At 38.5% G+C, this 20,143-nt stretch overlaps 2 protein-coding genes across 8 annotated transcripts in view; one reads left to right on the forward strand and one right to left on the reverse strand.

Moving 5' to 3' along the window:
* Positions 1-14,873, reverse strand: part of LOC126267051 (metallophosphoesterase domain-containing protein 1) — a 68,465-nt gene extending 53,592 nt beyond the window's left edge. The window contains exon 1 of one of the 7 annotated variants that reach the window (XM_049971883.1): positions 14,226-14,873. In XM_049971883.1, coding sequence (XP_049827840.1) covers positions 14,226-14,348 — 123 coding nt within the window. In that variant the 5' untranslated portion in view covers positions 14,349-14,873. Of the gene's footprint in view, positions 1-837; positions 914-13,478; positions 13,504-13,561; positions 13,651-13,910; positions 14,189-14,225 lie in introns of those variants that run through there. The other 6 variants (XM_049971884.1, XM_049971886.1, XM_049971885.1 and 3 more) reach the window with 6 other exon arrangements.
* A 307-nt stretch (positions 14,874-15,180) lies between these two features.
* Positions 15,181-15,780, forward strand: LOC126267783 (uncharacterized). The gene has a single exon (XM_049973088.1). It carries the CDS (start codon positions 15,181-15,183, stop codon positions 15,778-15,780), a length of 600 nt encoding a protein of 199 aa, XP_049829045.1.
* The last annotated feature ends 4,363 nt before the right edge of the window (positions 15,781-20,143 follow it).

The following is a 20,143-nucleotide window of genomic DNA, read 5'->3' on the forward strand; positions in this document are numbered from 1 at the left end:
GTGAAAAAACTTAATAGCAGTACACAGAATTAATTTTGCAAGGTAAAAATTAGTATCAAAATTCTTAAAACATATGAAATAAATTGAAAAGCATAGGACTATTGCCAGGACTTTCCTATAATGACCCCATTTTTTTCTAATTATTCAACTTTAAACATTACACAAGTTCCTATTTAATAATGCAAAACAGTAACATTAATTAAATAGGCAAAATGATCCAAGTCCAGTGTTACAATGTCTGTAATGTTACGAAAAAAACACTTGTCTTCATCATGGGTTTCACCAGCTGATAATGAACTGAAACATTGTTGAGCTTCTTAGCCACAAACCTGTTTCAAAATTTTCAAATTGTCATATTTTGCAAGGGATTACACTCCACTACAACAAAGGGTTCTGGAAGTCATCTTGCATTTTCAATTACTTGATACCAGTCATTTGGCACTTCACAAAACTGTCTTTATGTCTGCTAGGCCCATATTCTGGTCACACTAAACAAGTTATGTGGCTGTGGTCAAATCCTCCTTCAGTAGGCTTCAAGAAATGAAACACAGTGTAGTTCATGTTCTGCCCTGGGCAAGAATCACAGAATACACCAAATTCACATACATTGCTGGATATTCAGTACTATAATGTGATAGCTTAGAACAAACTTCATCTGAAACTTTGTTTGCCATGGTTTGACTGTAGGTGTAGAACAAAGACTTAGCTGTAGCACAGCTATATATATTAAATGAGTAAAGTGACAGTTGGTAGTAACTTGTTGAGATATTGGGCAGTGTTTTTTTTTTCCCCTCACGATTCATCATAATTACAACTCTGTTTATTTTCTACACTCACCCTGTTCAGTCTGCTTTATTTCAAAAAACTTGTCAGCCTCTCTTTTGTGCAGTTCATTTTAAACATATATGTGTTTTCTCTTCTCAATCAGGTCCTGGGGAGAAACCTTTGCATCACTATCTGTGAATCAACTTGGACAACATCACATATGCTGCAGGTGTTGTCATTTGGCAGCCAAAATTTATATTTTGTCACAAAAGTTACATGATATTGTTCATAGGACACTGGGTTACCCAGGAATTTGTTTAAGAACATCTGGTGTAGCTTCCTGACATTAAGGTCTTCTAATGAGCAGTACGCCCTTTGAGCGATTGTATATGTTCATGATTTTTGCCTCTTCTTTCGTCATTACGTTTGTGTGGCCTATAACCATGTTTACCCACAGTGTTGATGTATGCTTTCCCTATAGTGACTAGGGAACATTTCAAAGTGATGAGGCATCAGTTTGTAATGCCATGGATTGATAGAAGCACATCATGGTATTTTAACTATCTTCAGATCCCTTAACACTCTAACTTTATAACTGCAGGAGAAGTCACGATATTGTGCTTCATCAGAATTATTATTATTATTATTATTATTATTATTATTTTCCCAGCACAATACAGGCTTCACAATGATTAGATTTGTAAGATGCTATTTCACTGAACTCTTCAATCAATGCACTTCTTTCTGTGCTAGTTGCATTTACAAAACATTTCCCATATGAACACTTATAGTCATTGCCGGTATTCTCACTCAAAGCTCAATTTTCGAACACTGTCTCAAAAGAAAGCTACAGTACAACTAATAGTGAACTAGCAATGTTATTCTAAGACCGTGTACAATACTAAAAAAAACAACAATGAATAATTTACACCTGGATGTGTGGACTCTGATCATCCTTCCAAAGGAAAGCTGTGACTGATCATTCTTCCAAAGTACGTAAAAACTTAAGAGCTTGAATTACATGGGCATTGATCATATCCCCAAAGTTAAGGTTTCACAAGAAATGTATTTGCAGTTGCAAATACAAACAACCAACAGCTGTGTAAGGGAATGAAGACACTGAAAATTTTGCCCGCCGAGGACTCGAACCCAGATTTCTCACGTCACGCGATGGGTCGCCTTAACAGCTTTGGCATCTATGAACAGCTCACAGCTGGACCCAAACTTCCATATCTTGTTATTCCTGCATCACAACCTGCACTCATACATTATGTAATTCCTGTACAAGGAGGACATCTTAATTATAAGCTGCTGCCCGGTGTGAGCCGATAAATATGATACTGCAGCACTTGTCTTGTTAAGAAGAATGATGCATGCATGTCCGAAGGAACACTGCAGTGTTGTTCTTAACAACACAGGCACTACAATATCATATTAAAGTTTCACAGTCTGGAAGTTCTTCATTTATATTACAAGATGACAGTGAAAGCTAAAATTCGACCTTAGATGACTTGACTGTTATCCCTGTGTACACTTCAATTAATATACATTAAAAATTGAGAAATCAAGAGCTGCTGAGCACAGATCCCACAGAGAAACAGAATAATACTGCACGAAATTAAAATCTTTTCCGGTAAGTATAAGCTTCAATGATGGCAGATAATGATTGCAAGCATTCTACACTTGTCTAGTTATGAATTTCTAGCAGAGGTAGTAGCTACTGCACAATTTAAAAGCCATGGAGGATGGAGCTACATCACCACAGACAATAGAAAAAAAGAAAAACAAGGAGACAAAATACATCAAGGAAACTAGATTTAGTATATCATTAAACAGTTACCAGCTGATTTGCCTAAGACGAGAAAAAGACTGTCCCTATGATTTTGCAGATGGAACATTTCATGCGAATGCAAACAATTTTCAACAAGTCTGAGTTCAGTTCTTTGTACAATGTGTTTATCTCCAGCAGTCTGCAAAGAACAAAAGTTCGGTATCTGTTCCAAGCTTTTTAATAACTCCTTACACAATGAGAAACATCAAACAATTTACTACATTGGAAGTTAATATACAGGATGTTTGTCTATTATGTGTACAAATGGAATTATTCAGATAGCTATGCGAGACGAAAATTTAACTGTGATGTGGAACTTGATAGTAGGAAAAGGAAGAGAAGGAAAAATTGTACAATTACATGGACTGAGGAGAGAGGAATGAAAGATGAAGCTGCCTGGTACAATTCTGCGCAGAGCATAATTTAATCATCACTGACACTTCATCTCAGAAGCATGAAAGAAGGATGTATATGTGGAAGAAACCAGGGGACACTGGAAGGCTTCAGATTGATTATAAAATGGTAAGACGGAGATTCTGAAACAAAATTTTACGAAGTTTCCAGGGACAGAGGTTAACTCCAGCCACAATTTACCGGTTATGATGTGTGTGTGTGTGTGTGTGTGTGTGTGTGTGTGTGTGTGTGTGTGTGTGTGTGTGTGTGTGTGTGCGTGCGTGCGTGCGTGCGTGTGCGAGTATATACCTATCCTCTTTTCCCCTTAAGGTAAGTCTTTCCGCTCCCGGGATTGGAATGACTCCTTACCCTCTCCCTTAAAACCCACATCCTTTCATCTTTCCTTTTCCTTCCCTCTTTCCTGACGATGCAGCCGCCGGTTGCGAAAGCTCGAAATTCTGTGTGTGTGTTTGTGTGTTTTATTCATTGTGCCTATCTACCGGCACTTTCCCGCTTGGTACATTATTTATTTATTTATTTTGATCCAACATTTTTTTGGTGCCTGTCTTCTGGATAAGTCAGAGTCTTGCTTACTAGAATTACATGTTATTGCTTGGCATTATTATCTACACAACTCTTTTTTTTAAATTGAGAGAACAATGTTACATATTTGGCCTATACATAAAAACAATTTACTATCGCAATACAAGGATTAAGGAATTTACAGTTTGACACACAGTATTCAGATCTGAGATTCAAATATTTACAGTTCGTGACACAGTCTAAGATCTGAGATTCATATATTTTTAGACAGATGGTCTTTCATCATACGAGTGTACTAAAACTAGAAACTCATCTAATGAATACACAGGATTGTTTGTTTGTTGCTGTTGTAGTCTTCATTCCAGAGACTGGTTTGACACAGCTCTCCATGCTATTCTATCCTGTGAAAGCATCTTCATTTCCAAGTAACTACAGCAACTTACATCCTCCAGAATCTGCTTAGTGTAGTCTTCTCTTGGTTTCCTTCTACAATTTTTACCCTCCACGCTACCCTCCAATACTAAATTGGTGATCCCTTGATGCCTCACAACATGTCCTACCAATCGATCCCTTCTTCTAGACAAACTGTGCCACAAATTCCTCTTCCTCACAATTCTATTCAGAATCTCCTCATTAGTTACATGATCTATCCATCTAATCTTCAGCATTCTTCTGTAACACAAACTTTGAAAGCTTCTATTCTCTTCTTGTCTAAACTATTTATCGTCAACGTTTCACATCCATACATGGCTACAATTCATACAAATACTTTGAGAAAAGACAGCCTGACACTTAAATCTATACTTGATGTTAACAAATTTCTCTTCTTCAGAAACACTTCTTACCATTGCCAGTCTACATTTTATATCCTCCCTACTTCTACCACCATCAGTTATTTTTCTCCCCAAATAGCAAAACTCCTTTACTACTTTAAGCATCCCATTTCCTAATCTAATTCCCTCAGTATCACCTGATTTAATTTGATTACATTCCACTATTCTCATTTTGCTTCTGTAAATGTTCATCTTATATCCTCCTTTCAAGACACTGTCCATTCCGTTCAACTGCTGTTCCAGGTCCTTTGCTGTCTCTAGCAAAATTACTATTTCATAGGCGAACCTCAAAGTTTTTATTTCTTCTCCATGGGTTTTAATACCTACTCCGAATTTTTCTTTTGTTTCCTTTACTGCTTGCTCAACATACAGATTGAATAAGATCGGGGAGAGGCTACAACCCTGTCTCACTCCCTTCCTAACCGCTGCTTCCCTTTCATACCCCTCGACTCTTATAACTGCCATTTGGTTTTTGTACAAATTGTAAATAGCCTTTCACTCCCTGTACTTGACCCTGCCACATTCAGAATATGAAAGAGGGTATTCCAGTCAACATTGTCAAAAGCTTTCTCTAAGTCTACAAATGCTATAAACACCGGTTTGCCTTTCTTTAATCTATCTTCTAAGATAAGTCGTAGGGTCAGTATTGCCTGCTGTTTCAACATTTCTACGGCATAGAAAGAAGGATCCTTTATTGTATGATTATATGATAGCAGAACAAACACTGGTAGCAGTTTCTTCTGTAAAATATCTGGGAGTATGCATGCAGAACGATTTGAAGTGGAATGATCATATAAAATTAATTGTTGGTAAGGCGGGTACCAGATTGAGATTCATTGGGAGAGTCCTTAGAAAATGTAGTCCATCAACAAAGGAGGTGGCTTACAAAACACTCGCTCGGCCTATACTTGAGTATTGCTCATCAGTGTGGGATCCATACCAGATCGGGTTGATGGAGGAGATAGAGAAGATCCAAAGAAGAGTGGCGCATTTCATCACAGGGTTATTTGGTAAGCATGATAGCTTTACAGAGATGTTTAGCAAACTCAAGTGGCAGACTCTGCAAGAAGGCCCTCTGCATCGCAGTATAGCTTGCTGTCCAGGTTTCGAGAGGGTGAGTTTCCGGATGAGGTATCGAATATATTGCTTCCCCCTACTTATACCTCCCGAGGAGATCACGAATGTAAAATTAGAGAGATTTGAGCGTCCATAGAAGCTTTCCGGCAGTTGTTCTTCCCACGAACCATACACGACTGGAGCAGGAAAAGGAGGTAATGACAGTGGCACGTAATGTCCCCTCCACCACACACCATTGGGTGGCTTGCGGAGTATAAATGTAGATGTAGATGAAGAATAGGTTGTATTAGTGTTTTATAAACGGTCTCCTTTATAGATGAACCAAATCTACCAAAATTCTACCAATGAACCGAAGACGACTATCTGCATTCCCCACAACTGCCATTGCATGCTTGTCCCACTTCATACCGAGTATAAATGTAGATGAAGAATCCAAACAGAGCTTCCCCAAGGTCGGTTTCTACCAGTTTTTCCATTCATCTGTAAAAAACTTGTGTTAGTATTTTGCAGCAGTGCCTTATTAAACTGATAGTTTGGTAATTTTCACACCTGTCAACACTTGCTTTCTTTGGGATTGGAATTATTATATTCTTCTTGAGGTCTGAGTGTATTTCGCTTGTCTCATACATCTTGGTCACCCAAGGCTATCAGTAGTTCAAATTGAATATTGTCTACTCCTGAGGCCTTGTTTCGACATAGATCTTTCCGTGCTCTGTCAAATTCTTCACACAGAATTGTATCCCCCATTTCATCTTCATGTACATCCTCTTCCATTTCCATTATATTGCCCTCAAGCAAATCACCCAAGTATAGAGCCTCTATATAATCCTTCCACCTTCCTGCTTTCCCTTCTTCGCTTAGAACTGGTTTTCAATCTGAGCTCTTAATATTCACACAAGTGATTTTATTTTCTCCAAATATCTCTTTAATTTTCCTGAATGCAGTATCTATCTTACCCATAGTATATATACCTCATCCCTACATTTGTCCTCTAGCCATCCTTGCTTAGTCATTTTGCACTAGCTGGCAATCTCATTTTTGATACGTTTGTATTCCTTTTTGCCTGCTTCATTTACTGCATTTTTATATTTTCTTCTTTCATCTATTAAATTCAACATCTCTTCTGTTACCCAAGGATTTCTACTAGCCCTTGTCTTTTTGCCCATTTGATCCTCTGCTGCCTTCACTATTTCATCTCTCAAATCCATCCATTCTTCTTCTACTGTATTTCTTTCCCCTGTTCTTGTCAATCATTTCCTAATGCTCTCTCTGAAACTCTCTACGACCTCTGGTTTTTCAGTTTATCCAGGTCCCATCTCCTTAAATTTCCACTTTTTTTTTTTGCAATTTCTTTAGTTTTAATCTACAGTTCATAACCAACAGATTGTGGTCAGAATCCACATCTGCCCCTGGAAATCTCTTACAATTTAAAACTTGGTTCCTAAATCTCTGTGTTCCAGTGTCTCTAGGCCTTTTCCACGTATACAATCTTCCTTCATGATTTTCAAACCTAGTGTTAGCTATGATTAAGTTATGCTCTGTGCAAAATTCTACCAGGTGGCTTCCTCTTTCATTCCTTACCTCCATTCCATATTCACCTATTACTTTTCCTTCCCTTCCTTTTCCTACTATAGAATTACAGTCCCCCACGACTATTAAATTTTCCTCTCCCTTCACTATCACAATTTTTTTTTTTATATGATCATAATATTTCTTCAATCTCTTCCATCGTCTGCAGAGCTAGTTGGCATATAAACTTGTACTACTGTGGCAGGCTTGGGCTTTGTGTCTATCTTGGCTACAATAATGCATTCACTATGCTGTTCGTAGTAGCATACCCATGGTCCTATTTTTTATTCATTATTAAACCTACTCCTGCATTACCCCTATTTGATTTTGTATTTATTTGCCCCCCATGAACCATGGACCTTGCCGTTGGTGGGGAGGCTTGCGTGCCTCAGTGATACAGATGGCCGTACCATAGGTGCAACCACAACGGAGGGGTATCTGTTGAGAGGCCACACAAACATGTGGTTCCTGAATAGGGGCAGCAGCCTTTTCAGTAGTTGCAGGGGCAACAGTCTGGATGATTGACTGATCTGGCCTTGCAACATTAACCAAAACGGCCTTGCTGTGCTGGTACTGTGACGGCTGAAAGCAAGGGGAAACTACAGCCGTAATTTTTCCCGAGGGCATGCAGCTTTACTGTATGGTTAAACGATGATGGCGTCCTCTTGGGTAAAATATTCCGGAGGTAAAATAGTCCCCCATTCGGATCTCCGGCCGGGGACTACTCAGGAGGACGTCGTTATCAGGAGAAAGAAAACTGGCATTCTACGGATCAGAGCGTGGAATGCCAGATCCCTTAATCGGGCAGGTAGGTTAGAAAATTTAAAAAGGGAAATGGATAGGTTAAAGTTAGACATAGTGAGAATTAGCGAAGTTTGGTGGCAGGAGGAACAAGACTTCTGTTCAGGTGAATACAGGGTTATAAATACAAAATCAAGTAGGGGTAATGCAGGAGTAAGTTTAATAATAAATAAAAAATAGGAGTGCGGGTAAGCTACTACAAACAGCATAGTGAACGCATTATTGTGGCCAAGATAGACACAAAGCCCATGCCTACTAAAGTAGTACAAGTTTATATGCCAACTAGCAATGCAGATGATGAAGAAATTGATGAAATGTATGATGAGATAAAAGAAATTATTTAGGTAGTGAAGGGAGACGAAAATTTAATAGTCATGGGTGACTGGAATTCGTCAGTAGGAAAAGGGAGAGAAAGAAATATAGTAGGTGATTATGGATTGGGGCTAAGAAATGAAAGAGGGAGCCGTCTGGTAGAATTTTGCACAGAGCATAAATTAATCATAGCTAACACTTGGTTCAAGAATCATAAAAGAAGGTTGTATACATGGAAGAATCCTGGAGATACTAAAAGGTATCAAATAGATTATATAATGGTAAGGCAGAGGTTTAGGAATCAGGTTTTAAATTGTAGGACATTTCCACGGGCAGATGTGGACTCTGACCACAATCTATTGGTTATGACCTGTAGGTTAAAACTGAAGAAACTGCAAAAAGGTGGGAATTTAAGGACATGGGATCTGGATAAGCTGAAAGAACCAGAGGTTGTACAGAGTTTCAAGGAGAGCATAAGGGAACAATTGACAGGAATGGGGGAAAGAAACACAGTAGAAGAAGAATGGGTAGCTCTGAGGGATGAAGTTGTGAAGGCAGCAGAGGATAAAGTAGGTAAAAAGACGAGGGCTGCTAGAAATCCTTGGGTAACAGAAGAAATATTGAATTTAATTGATGAAAGGAGAAAATATAAAAATGCAGTAAATGAAGCAGGCAAAAAGGAATACAAACGTCTCAAAAATGAGATTGACAGGAAGTGCAAAATGGCTAAGCAGGGATGGCTAGAGGACAAATATAAGGATGTAGAAGGTTATCTCACTAGGGGTAAGATAGATACTGCCTACAGGAAAATTAAAGAGACCTTTGGAGAGAAGAGAACCACGTGTATGAATATCAAGAGCTCAGATGGCAACCCAGTTCTAAGCAAAGAAGGGAAGGCAGAAAGGTGGAAAGAGTATATAGAAGGTTTATACACGGGCGATGTACTTGAAGACAATATTATGGAAATGGAAGAGAATGTAGATGAAGACGAAATGGGAGATACAATGCGTGAAGAGCTTGACAGAGCACTAAAAGACCTGAGTCGAAACAAAGCCCCTGGAGTAGACAACATTCCATTAGAAATACTGACGGCCTTGGGAGAGCCAGTCATGACAAAACTCTACCAGCTGGTGAGCAAGATGTATGAGACAGGCGAAATACCCTCAGACTTCAAGAAGAAACTAATAATTCCAATCCCAAAGAAAGCAGGTGTTGACAGATGTGAAAATTACCAAACTATCAGTTTAATTTGTCACAGCTGCAAAATAATAATGCGAATTCTTTACAGGCGAATGGAAAAACTGGTAGATGCGGACCTCGGGGAGGATCAGTTTGGATTCCGTAGAAATGTTGGAATACGGGAGGCGATACTGACCTTACGACTTATCTTAGAAGAAAGATTAAGAAAAGGCTAACCTATGTTTCTAGCATTTGTAGACTTAGAGAAAGCTTTTGACAATGTTGACTGGTATACTCTCTTTCAAATTCTGAAGGTGGCAGGGGTAAAATACAGGGAGCGAAAGGCTATTTACAAATTGTACAAAAACCAGATGGCAGTCATAAGAGTCGAGGGGCATGAAAGGGAAGCAGTGGTTGGGAAAGGAGTGAGACAGGGTTGTAGCCTCTCCCCGATGTTATTCAATCTGTATATTGAGCAAGCAGTAAAGGAAACAAAAGAAAAATTTGGAGTAGGTATTAAAATTCATGGAGAAGAAGTAAAAACTTTGAGGTTCGCCGATGACATTGTAATTCTGTCAGAGACGGCAAAGGACTTGGAAGAGCAGTTGAACGGAATGGACAGTGTCTTGAAAGGAAGATATAAGATGAACATCAACAAAAGCAAAACGAGGATAATGGAATGCAGTCAAATTAAATCGGGTGATGCTGAGGGAATTAGATTAGGAAATGAGACACTTAAAGCAGTACAGGAGTTTTGCTATTTATGAAGTACAATAACTGATGATGGTCGAAATAGAGAGGATATAAAATGTAGACTGGCAATGGCAAGGAAAGCGTTTCTGAAGAAGAGAAAGTTGTTAACATCGAATATAGATTTATGTATCAGCAAGTCGTTTCTGAAAGTATTTGTTTGGAGTGTAGCCATGTATGGAAGTGAAACATGGACGATAACTAGTTTGGACAAGAAGAGAATAGAAGCTTTCGAAATGTGGTGCTACAGAAGAATGCTGAAGATAAGGTGGATAGATCACGTAACTAATGAGGAGGTATTGAATAGGATTGGGGTGAAGAGAAGTTTGTGGCACAACTTGACTAGAAGAAGGGATCGGTTGGTAGGACATGTTTTGAGGCATCAAGGGATCACAAATTTAGCATTGGAGGGCAGCGTGGAGGGTAAAAATCGTAGAGGGAGACCAAGAGATGAATACACTAAGCAGATTCAGAAGGATGTAGGTTGCAGTAGGCACTGGGAGATCAAGAAGCTTGCACAGGATAGAGTAGCATGGAGAGCTGCATCAAACCAGTCTCAGGACTGAAGACAACAATAACAACAACAACAACAACAACAACAACCACCACCCTGTATTCACCTGACCAGGAGTCTTGTTCCTCCTGCCATGGAACTTCACTAATTCCCACTATATCTAACTTTAACCTATCCATTTCCCTTTTTAAATTTTCTAACCTACCTGTCCAATTAAGGGACCTGACATTCCACGCTCCAATCTGTAGAATGCCAGTTTTGTTTCTTCTAATAATGTTTGTTTAAGAGCCATAATTTTGATTTCTTTTTTAGTTCTGTAATAGGCAATGAAGAGGCTTGCATATGACAAACTAGCTTGGACAGCTGCATCAAACTAGTCTTTGGACCGATAATGACAACAAGCACAAGAGCAACAACAACCACAGCAGAAGCAGTGATACTCAGATTAAAATAACTTTGCGATTGACAGATTGCAGTGGCAAGAGGTGGGGGGCAGCCACACTTCACAAGGCACTGCACATAGCTAAAAAAACAGGGAACACAGCAAACCTGTTGCACTCGAGAATGAACTATGCTTGGCTGGTGGCTGGCCCCTACCACTCACTTTCCTCTACTTGCTCCTTTTGTTTATACTTACAATAGTTAAATTCCTTGAAGATTTCTTAAGAGACATCACAACTTGCCAAAAACAAATAATAAGTTAAAAAGTTATAACATGGAAAACATGAAAAACAAATCTATAAGAAAAACAGCTACTATCTCTTCTGCCAGTACTGGTCTTTTTGTTGATGTAGGTGTGGCATCAGTTCAAAAATTACACAAGATCTTTAATGGTTTATCAGATCATGACTATGCTAAATATATCTAGGCCCTAAGCATACAAATATTACAATATGTGTACAAAAGATCTGTAGGCAACAAAAGTAATTTAGCAGTTGTCACCTATCTCTTCAACAAAGTTGGCTGGAAATGTCTCTATTATACCAATGTTACTGACAGTAAGAGCGAGAAATTTATGAGTATCCTGCAGCACCATTACGACATGCTGTTTCCAATAAAATCCCCACCTATACAACATCAACACAAAAGGACTCAAAAACCTAGCTAACTTTAGGAATAAGAGTGCCTTGCAAAAATAAATGGCTGCTACCTGGATACAGTAATGAGTTTTTTGAGATAATTGTAGTCTGTATCAAGAAGAACCTGGTCAATATAATTCATGACGCCAAGAAACTCTACAATCAGCAATTTATGATCTACTCCAATAAATCAAAAATTGTGTAGGATGGAACCAATAAGAGAGCTGGTATGAAAGGGAACAATCTGCTTTTCAGATACTTTCAGTAATGTACAATACATATGAAAATAGTGTTCTCTGACTAAGCAATTACCTATATATTAAACATTCAATAAGAATTTCGTAAACAATTGTGACAAACCTCCTTTAACATGAGTTTCATCTGAAAAACACAAAATATTCATACACATGTGCTACTTTTTATTTAATCATTTGTTGTTTGCTTTTGTTGCTGACCATTATTTATCTATCTTTATTCATTCCAAGGATCATCTCACAATGATACAGGAATGGTCAAGGTAATACAATGCAAATTGATAGCTCAAAATATGCAACACACATAATACATAACACCCATTACAGGGATAAGGCAAGTGGTCCATAAGGAAAGCATTCATGGTCTACCATGGCCTTATTAAAGAACCATCCTAGCATGTGCTTAAGTGTTTTAAGAAAACCACAGAAAACGTACATCAGGATGGCTGACAGAGTAACTTCCATCTGCCTGAATATTTGATCTCATGCATATGAACATATAGCATGTCTAGAATAGTCTGTACTGTGGTCTTGCTCATGTAGTGAATAAATAAAGTAAGACTCACAAACTGTGAATTGAGAGGTGACATTCATGTATTACTAGTGGAAATGTTTCACCCTCTGGTGTTCATCAGAGAGTGTGCATATCATGCTAATCAACATCTTTACTGATTTGTGCAACCAAAGAGGCAAGTTGCAGAATGAAAGTGTTACAATCCATGGAAATGTAAAGCAATCATTCCAAAAAGAAGATACCCCTGAATGCCTGATGTAGTCTAGTCTCCACACAGTCTTGATCTGACACATTAAGATTTCAATTTCTTTTCAAAGAACCATCAGGTGACTTCCAGTATAAGGAGACTCTACTCTCAAATATTAATTGGAGATATAAATGAAAGTTTGTATTTTGTGACTGCTGGCTAATGCAACTATCATAGAAGAAACATTCTCTATTATTTTAATTTTGAATGGTATTTGAACAGTGCCAGACTTCATGTGGTAGTCAATTTTATACTACTACAATGCCAATCCAACTACCTGAGAATTATAACAATACACAATATATGTCCTGAAACTAACGTAAAATAATTAACAAACATTGAAGATAGGGTGCAAGAATGTCCATTCTAAAAAATGAGGACATTCTTTCTTGATGAAATATCAAATTTGACCCTCACATTCAGATTTTTTTCCTCTTATTCAATAGATCTGTATGATGTACTACTGGGAATTGAAAATTTAAAAGAGTTGTGAAAAGTAGTTATTGGAGGAGTGTCCACAGCATTTTATATACACATAAAACACAATGCCAAACTATATATCCATTGCTGAAGGGAGCATTTGTGTTGCATATACTAAAATGTGTTACATATACTAAAATCTCCCTCAGCAAGAATGGAGAAAAAAATGACAGAGAGAAAGTGAGGATACAATTCTTTACTAGAAGGAGGCACACTATGTTCAGGGGTGTCGCACCAATATAAGCCCTGCATGGCAACAAAAAACGTCTGTAAAAACATGTAATTGATCTACAATTTCATGTAAACAACAGAATATCAAGTATGTCCTACCACAGACCTTTAAATTTTGGCACAGACAACATAAACAAAAATAACAACTCTGTAAAAAGTATAGGGTTAGACTAATAGTATTTCACACACCAGCAGGCCAGCACAAGAAGAGCATTGTCTCAGTAACACAACTGTGCTGCACTTTACTGACGTCAAAAAGTTGCACCGGTTAACGTAATTAAATTTGGTTCAACCACCTTTTACTTTTATATGAACTTTAAATTATGAATGTTAAGATTTATAGACCTACTACATAACACTAAGTACTGCTCACAACAGATAAGACAAAATTATAATAATGTTAATTTCAACAACGGTGATTCTTATAGGCTACGGCGTTAAGCAGTATTTATGTATCCATACATTCATATGATAAATGAACGCATACACGAGCACTTTCGTGCTTGTAACACCAAAACTAAAATTATATGATACATGCCTCTAGTAGCGTTTTGAGCTTTATTTACAGTGCCTATTGTCTGAGTATTATCACATCAGTTATTGCCTGCGAAAAGTTCGGTCGAAATTACAAAATCTTCACTTGGTCACCGCGTTTAATTTCCCTTTTCTACCAGCTACTGCTAGAAACGCATATTGTCTACGGATGGTCAACAAACAAGTAAAGGAGGGGATAAGTATACTTCGACTGGCTTGTACACGAAAGACATAGAAAAATATTACACATGCTACTTTGCAAAATAGCAATGTATTCAGCGGTACAGCTAATTGCATTATCGTCATAATTTCTGCTGACCTTATCATCTGGTATCAAAGGTTTCGGTGGACCCGTTTGAACTTTAATCACTTTCTGATTTTTTGACAGTTCTTTCCATGCAGCAGTTGGATTACTCGACAGTTCATGAATAGGGATGCTCATAATAATGGTTCCGTTATCGAATCCCAGAAATAATTTACTAACGGAAAACACACTAATCTTGGTCCATACTTTTATTTCCAAGCAGTGCGACCGACTGATTCACATTACCAACAACGTTAGTATTCAAACAGCCCGTCCATCGATGACGTTAACAGAACAATATGTCAATGCTCAGAGTTTAGGCAACATTTGGGATATCGTTAGTTCAACTAGAGGATGCTTTCTAAATTTCTGTAAGTAAAAGATTTAATCGAATGGCTCGGGAACGTATTCATAAACTTTTTTGCATTACAAGGTTATTGTTTTGCCATACACGGTAAACACTTGCTTCTCCGAGTACTGTTATTCTGGGATACAGCAGCATGAATGGTGGTTAGGATCTATGGCGACGCGCTAAACTCTGCAAACGCACTCCACCATATGTTTAGGACAAAAACATTATCAGTAGCGTCTGTGTTGAACTGTTAAAAGAAAAGGGAAAAAAAATTCCTAGAGGTTTATGTTTATGTGCTGCTTCATGACTCTGGTGTCAATATCTTTATTCTTTGCTTTTGTGTAACTTATGTGGTTTCTTTCAGTAAATGTGGTTTTTTTTCGTATCCAGGGTGTAACTATAAAGTTAATAAAATGTTTCCTTGCCTTTAAAATAATATTTTTCATCAGTTTACGGATCCACTACACGTGTAAAGGCAAACAACATAGTTTAATTAAAACAATGTTTGAAATGAGCCTATGCCTGTAAAGAAACATGATTGCTACCGGCGATTATAAGGTCAGCATTGATGAGCTTCAAAAACCTGAGGACTAGGCCAAATGGAAATGGCATATTTGTATGGTGCTGAGTTCATATGGATTAGAAGTTATTATTAACGTTACGCGTGAACGTGTAGAGTTGCCGCAAGATGCGACAAGTGCACAAAAAGAAGCGTATGTGGAATGGCACAAGGACGACGCAAAGGCAGCAAATCTTATAGCAAGTGCGCTAAGTAAACCCGTTGCAGAACTCGTCTTAACGTGCAAGAATGCTAAAGAAATCTGGGACAAATTACGCACCCGATTTGAACGTAGCAGTTCACGGCGTTTGAATATGTTGATTGAAACATTTTCCCGCGTTAAACGTGATGAAACGGAAGATATTAGTGCACATGTGGCCAAACTGCAAATGTTATTTGTGGACCTGAACGATGAATTAGCAAAACATGAAGAAAATACGCTACCTGAACGAATCTTAAATGGTCGGATTTTGTCTACACTGGGAAAAGACTTCGACAATTTTAAGGATCTCTTGGATACTATACCGATAGAAAAGCAAAGCTTGAATTTATTACTTGAAAAACTCTGTACTATTGAACTGCGTGAACAAGACATTAATGGAAGTGCAACTTTCGTCGTTTTTAAAACAAAAAACGGCAAACAAGTATTCAGCAAGTAAAGATGACGAAGTCACAATTAAAGCAGAAGTTTCCGTGTAATATATGCAAACAGTTAGGTCACTGAGGAGCAGAGTGTCCACAGAACACTCGTGACAGCAATAAAAGAAAAGAGAAGAAGCAAGAAAGTGAACGCGCTGCATTTACTTCATATGCTATGGGTGTGGGGGGGGGGGGGGTCTAGTGAAGCAGGGGATACAAACCGGCGGCTTTGACCACTGACGATAAATTAGTCATAGATAGTAATGTCTTCACTTCGAGGCATAGATAATAAAACACTTCTGTGTTCCGGATAAGCGCTATCGTTGTACATTAAAATTATTCGCAATGATATTGAGGTAATTTGGAGTATTAGTTTGTTATTGTAGGACAATTTATACTGCCTTATTTTCGTTTATAGGAATAGATTTTTCTGTTTGTGGGTATGTAATTTTCGTTACTGTCTGTCTAGGCGAGCTTCGGTTATTCCTCTATATTTCCGTGTGGTAAGTTCACTTTTCCATTTGCTTCTTTCACTATTTTAACACATTTCACTGTTTTATTCCACCAATATGTGTATTTTCGTGTTGTGAAGTACGTAATAGAAATTTCTCACCTGTCGATCTTCTTTCCTTTCCCAGCACAAGTATCAGTACATTTTCGAATGTGTACTTACTATATCACATGCGAAACCCCTGACACAACTAAAATTTGTATCCCGTCCTTCTCTTTGCCTTTACACTGACACTATATATGTCAATTGGCGATCAAGATACAAATGTTGCATATAGCTATGTAGTTCAAGTAACGAATGGGTTACTATTAGCGTCCAAAGCAACAAGAAAACTGTACCCCATAGTGAAGTACGGGACACAAATTCTAGATGTGTCGTCTTCTTGTCTCTGTGTAGTTCAGTTGTGGCACAGGTTGCAAATATAACTTATGTCTATTTCCACCTTTTCGTTACCAGTGAACATATATAGTGGTCAGAGGAAGTCTGGTATACATATATTACATAAGTAGGTCTTTCTGTCATCAGTAATACTGATATGTACATAAGAAAGGACTGATAGTAATAGCACAGACGAAATAAACAACACATCTACAATTTGTATCCCGTGTTCCACGTACGGTTTACTGAAACGGAGGATACATCTTTCAAATGAAGAACAGGAAAGTAATGCTAGTGAAAACGAAGAAATCGACTTACGACAAACTCGTATTCCGTACTGTACTTAAGTAACACACTTACAGTGAGCTTCTAATATGTGTCCGGTGTTTCATTTTCGGTTTAGTGAAGCAGGAGATACATAGTTCAGGTGAACAACAGGACAGCAATGCTAGTTGAAACTAAGAAATCGACGTACGCTGAACTTGTATCACCTACTGCACTTAAGCAATACAGTCCTAAAGAGTTTCGAGATACAACTGACATACATGTAACGTGATGTATTCTTTCCTAGTAATATATTTCATTCATTTCTTTCCATTGTATTTTGCGGTGAAATACTAAGATACAAACACGCGATATCATTAACATGAAAATACTTCTGGCCCTTATATATGTAAAGTACAGTTTTTCAGTGCATTAGTATTTGTAAAATGACTCTTTCATATAGTGTAAATTAAAAAATTACGATCATTCCACTTGGGACCTGTGGAATGGTACATTAGTTTATTTGTTTTAGTTGTAAATATTTGTCATGTATTGCGGTTTTTCTGACATGTTCCACATCCTGGAGGACATCCTCACTATGGATCAATTGGAATGAAAGTAAATCTATTCTAATCTCTCTTGTATTCCTTTGTTTCTGAACATTCTTCTCAGCTCTTTCGTCTTTGTAATACACGCTCTCTGGCCAGTTCTGACGTCATTGGTCAAAGCTGACGGGTTGTACCCCCTGCTAAACTAGACCCTGGGTCTGTGTAGTAGTAATCACAGTGACCCAAATAAATTGTATTGCGACAGTGACGCTACAAATCATATCACTCCCACAGAATTTTGTTTTGTATAGTGAAATTGGTGTTCCTCAAGTAATTTCATTGGGAAAACAAGATATCAAAACGTGTGCGTACGGTCAAGGAACAGTTTACGTCCAAATTTGACGAAACAATAAATGGTACAATGCTAGAATAGACGACAATGTTTTGTACGTCCCTGATGCAAGTGCTAATCTGTTCTCTGTGAGAGCCGTTGCCTGCAGAGACTACAGTACTAATTTTAGTTATAATAATGTCTGTGTTCGAAAACAAGTCAATGGCAATATTGTTATGACAGGTTATGTGAAAAATGAACTTTATATGTTGAACATGCGTATTTTTAGAAATGCAAAAATGAAGTGTACCATGAAAGGTTTGGTCATCAAAATATGCATGAAATATGACATTTGTTACAAAAACACGATTTCTGAAGTGCAAAGACCAAAACGGGAACATCACCTGCAACCATCTGCCAAATATATAAAAACCAATAACTCATGAACAAAATAGGATATTGTTCTGCTCGCAGATTTAAATAATATCTTGTTTATATTACACACACAGCAATACACAGAAACTTATGGGCTAAAATTAACTTTACAAAAAGTTTACACAAAGCGTTTTTACCACGGCAAACGCTTTAAAATTTTGCGCAATCCTTTATTTAACGTGACGAATCAAACAAACTATGAGGAACGACTGGAAGAAATTCGGTGCTTTATCGAACATAGATATCAGATTCAAAGGTGTGCAAAAGCCAATTTTTTTCACTTAATAGTTTTCTTAAAATTATATGATAAGTATTTGATAGCAGTCAGCAAATTCGCGTGTACTTTACTGGACACATCACGTGTGACCATCCAACTGATATAATTATCAATAACACAAGACTAAAATGAGACACCATTCTGCTCTCAATTTTAAATATTATTTCAAGATCTTATCTACGTGTCACATACAGCAATGTATGAATTAAAATCAAGTGAGGGAGTGATATTATTGATAATTGACAGTGCACAGAGAGCAGTAGATCTCCATAAAACTACATTCTTTGATTCTTGTTTCACTGATAATTCACATGTGCTTTTGTATCAGCTGTAGAGGACAAGGGGTTATTTTTAGGAAATATGATGCGAAATTGTGATTTAGTGTGTCTCAGTGCGAGATGCGCCACCCTCACGGAAGACAGTGGACAAAGGCTGGCTGGCACGTTATGCAGGTGACACAGTTCTGCAACGAGTGTCGGTATGTGTGTACATGCGCAGCAACCATCAACAGCCAGAACGCAGCATTAGCAGAATTACGCAGGCGCGGGCCACGTGTGGCACGGTTGCGTTAGCCAACTCATCAATAACATTCTAATAAAAACGCCTCCGCGTAATCGGCGGATTCAGCAGCGGTCTGCACTATTTAAGGGCATCAGAGGTGGACGTCGGCATCGGTACGACCGGTTGGACGTTCAGTCGCTGTTCGTCGTCGTCATCAATGACCCTGTCCGAAGGACCGGCCAGCGGAGGGCGTTGCCCGCTGCTGCACCGGCGACTCCCGGCGTCGTCACGAGCCGTCACGTCTGCACAGCCGCTGACTGAGCACGGCATCGCTTTCCCTGGGCTGCGCGCATCAGCACGTCTCCACCACGACACGAGCGGTGGGGCTGAGCTACCGGAAAATGTATTGGAAGAACCAACAATAAAGAGGAAGATTGCTAAAAATAGCCACTTTCTTCTACCCTGCCACGTCCTCCAACCCGGACCACGTCGCCTGCTCCGGTCATCCTATCACACAGTTGTGCTAATTAAGTCAGTTTTTGTTATACAATATCGGTGTCGATATTGATTGTGTGGCACAAATGCTCGTACATAAGTGATGACCCCTGAACTAAACTGGTGTGGTGTAAAAAAATGCTCGAATGTGTTTGAATTCCTAAGGAACCAAACTGCTAAGGACATCAGTCCCTAGACTTAGACACTACTTAAGCTAACTTACGCTGAGAACAACACACACACCCATACCTGAGGGAAGACTTGAACCTCCTGCAGGAGGGACCCCACAATTCGTGACATAGCGTCTCAAACCGCACGGTCGCTGCGCGCAATAGTGTGGTGGTAGATACATTATTCATCTGTAACTCACTTCGCTACATATTGGCATATTGTCCATGCATAATATATAAGACGCCATTGACAGTGTAATCCATGAGATCAACAATGAGATTTGGGTTCTACAACACCCTTCTACATTACCACTGTTACCTTACACCAATATCAGACCTAACGTCATGAGATCAACACTGCCAGTGATGCCAACAGTTTCAGTGCCGGTGCCACAGGACGGTGTTTCACACACCCTGACAACAGTACAGTGTGATATCAAACCAAATGTGAAAATACTGCCAATTCAGACAAC

This window comes from Schistocerca gregaria, chromosome 4 (assembly GCF_023897955.1).
Source record: "Schistocerca gregaria isolate iqSchGreg1 chromosome 4, iqSchGreg1.2, whole genome shotgun sequence".
NCBI classification, from domain to species: Eukaryota; Metazoa; Arthropoda; class Insecta; order Orthoptera; family Acrididae; genus Schistocerca; species Schistocerca gregaria.

Coding starts and splice junctions, on each gene's coding strand:
- LOC126267783 (XM_049973088.1), top strand. CDS start 15,181: ATGGTGCTGAGTTCATATGGATTAGAAGTTATTATTAACGTTACGCGT.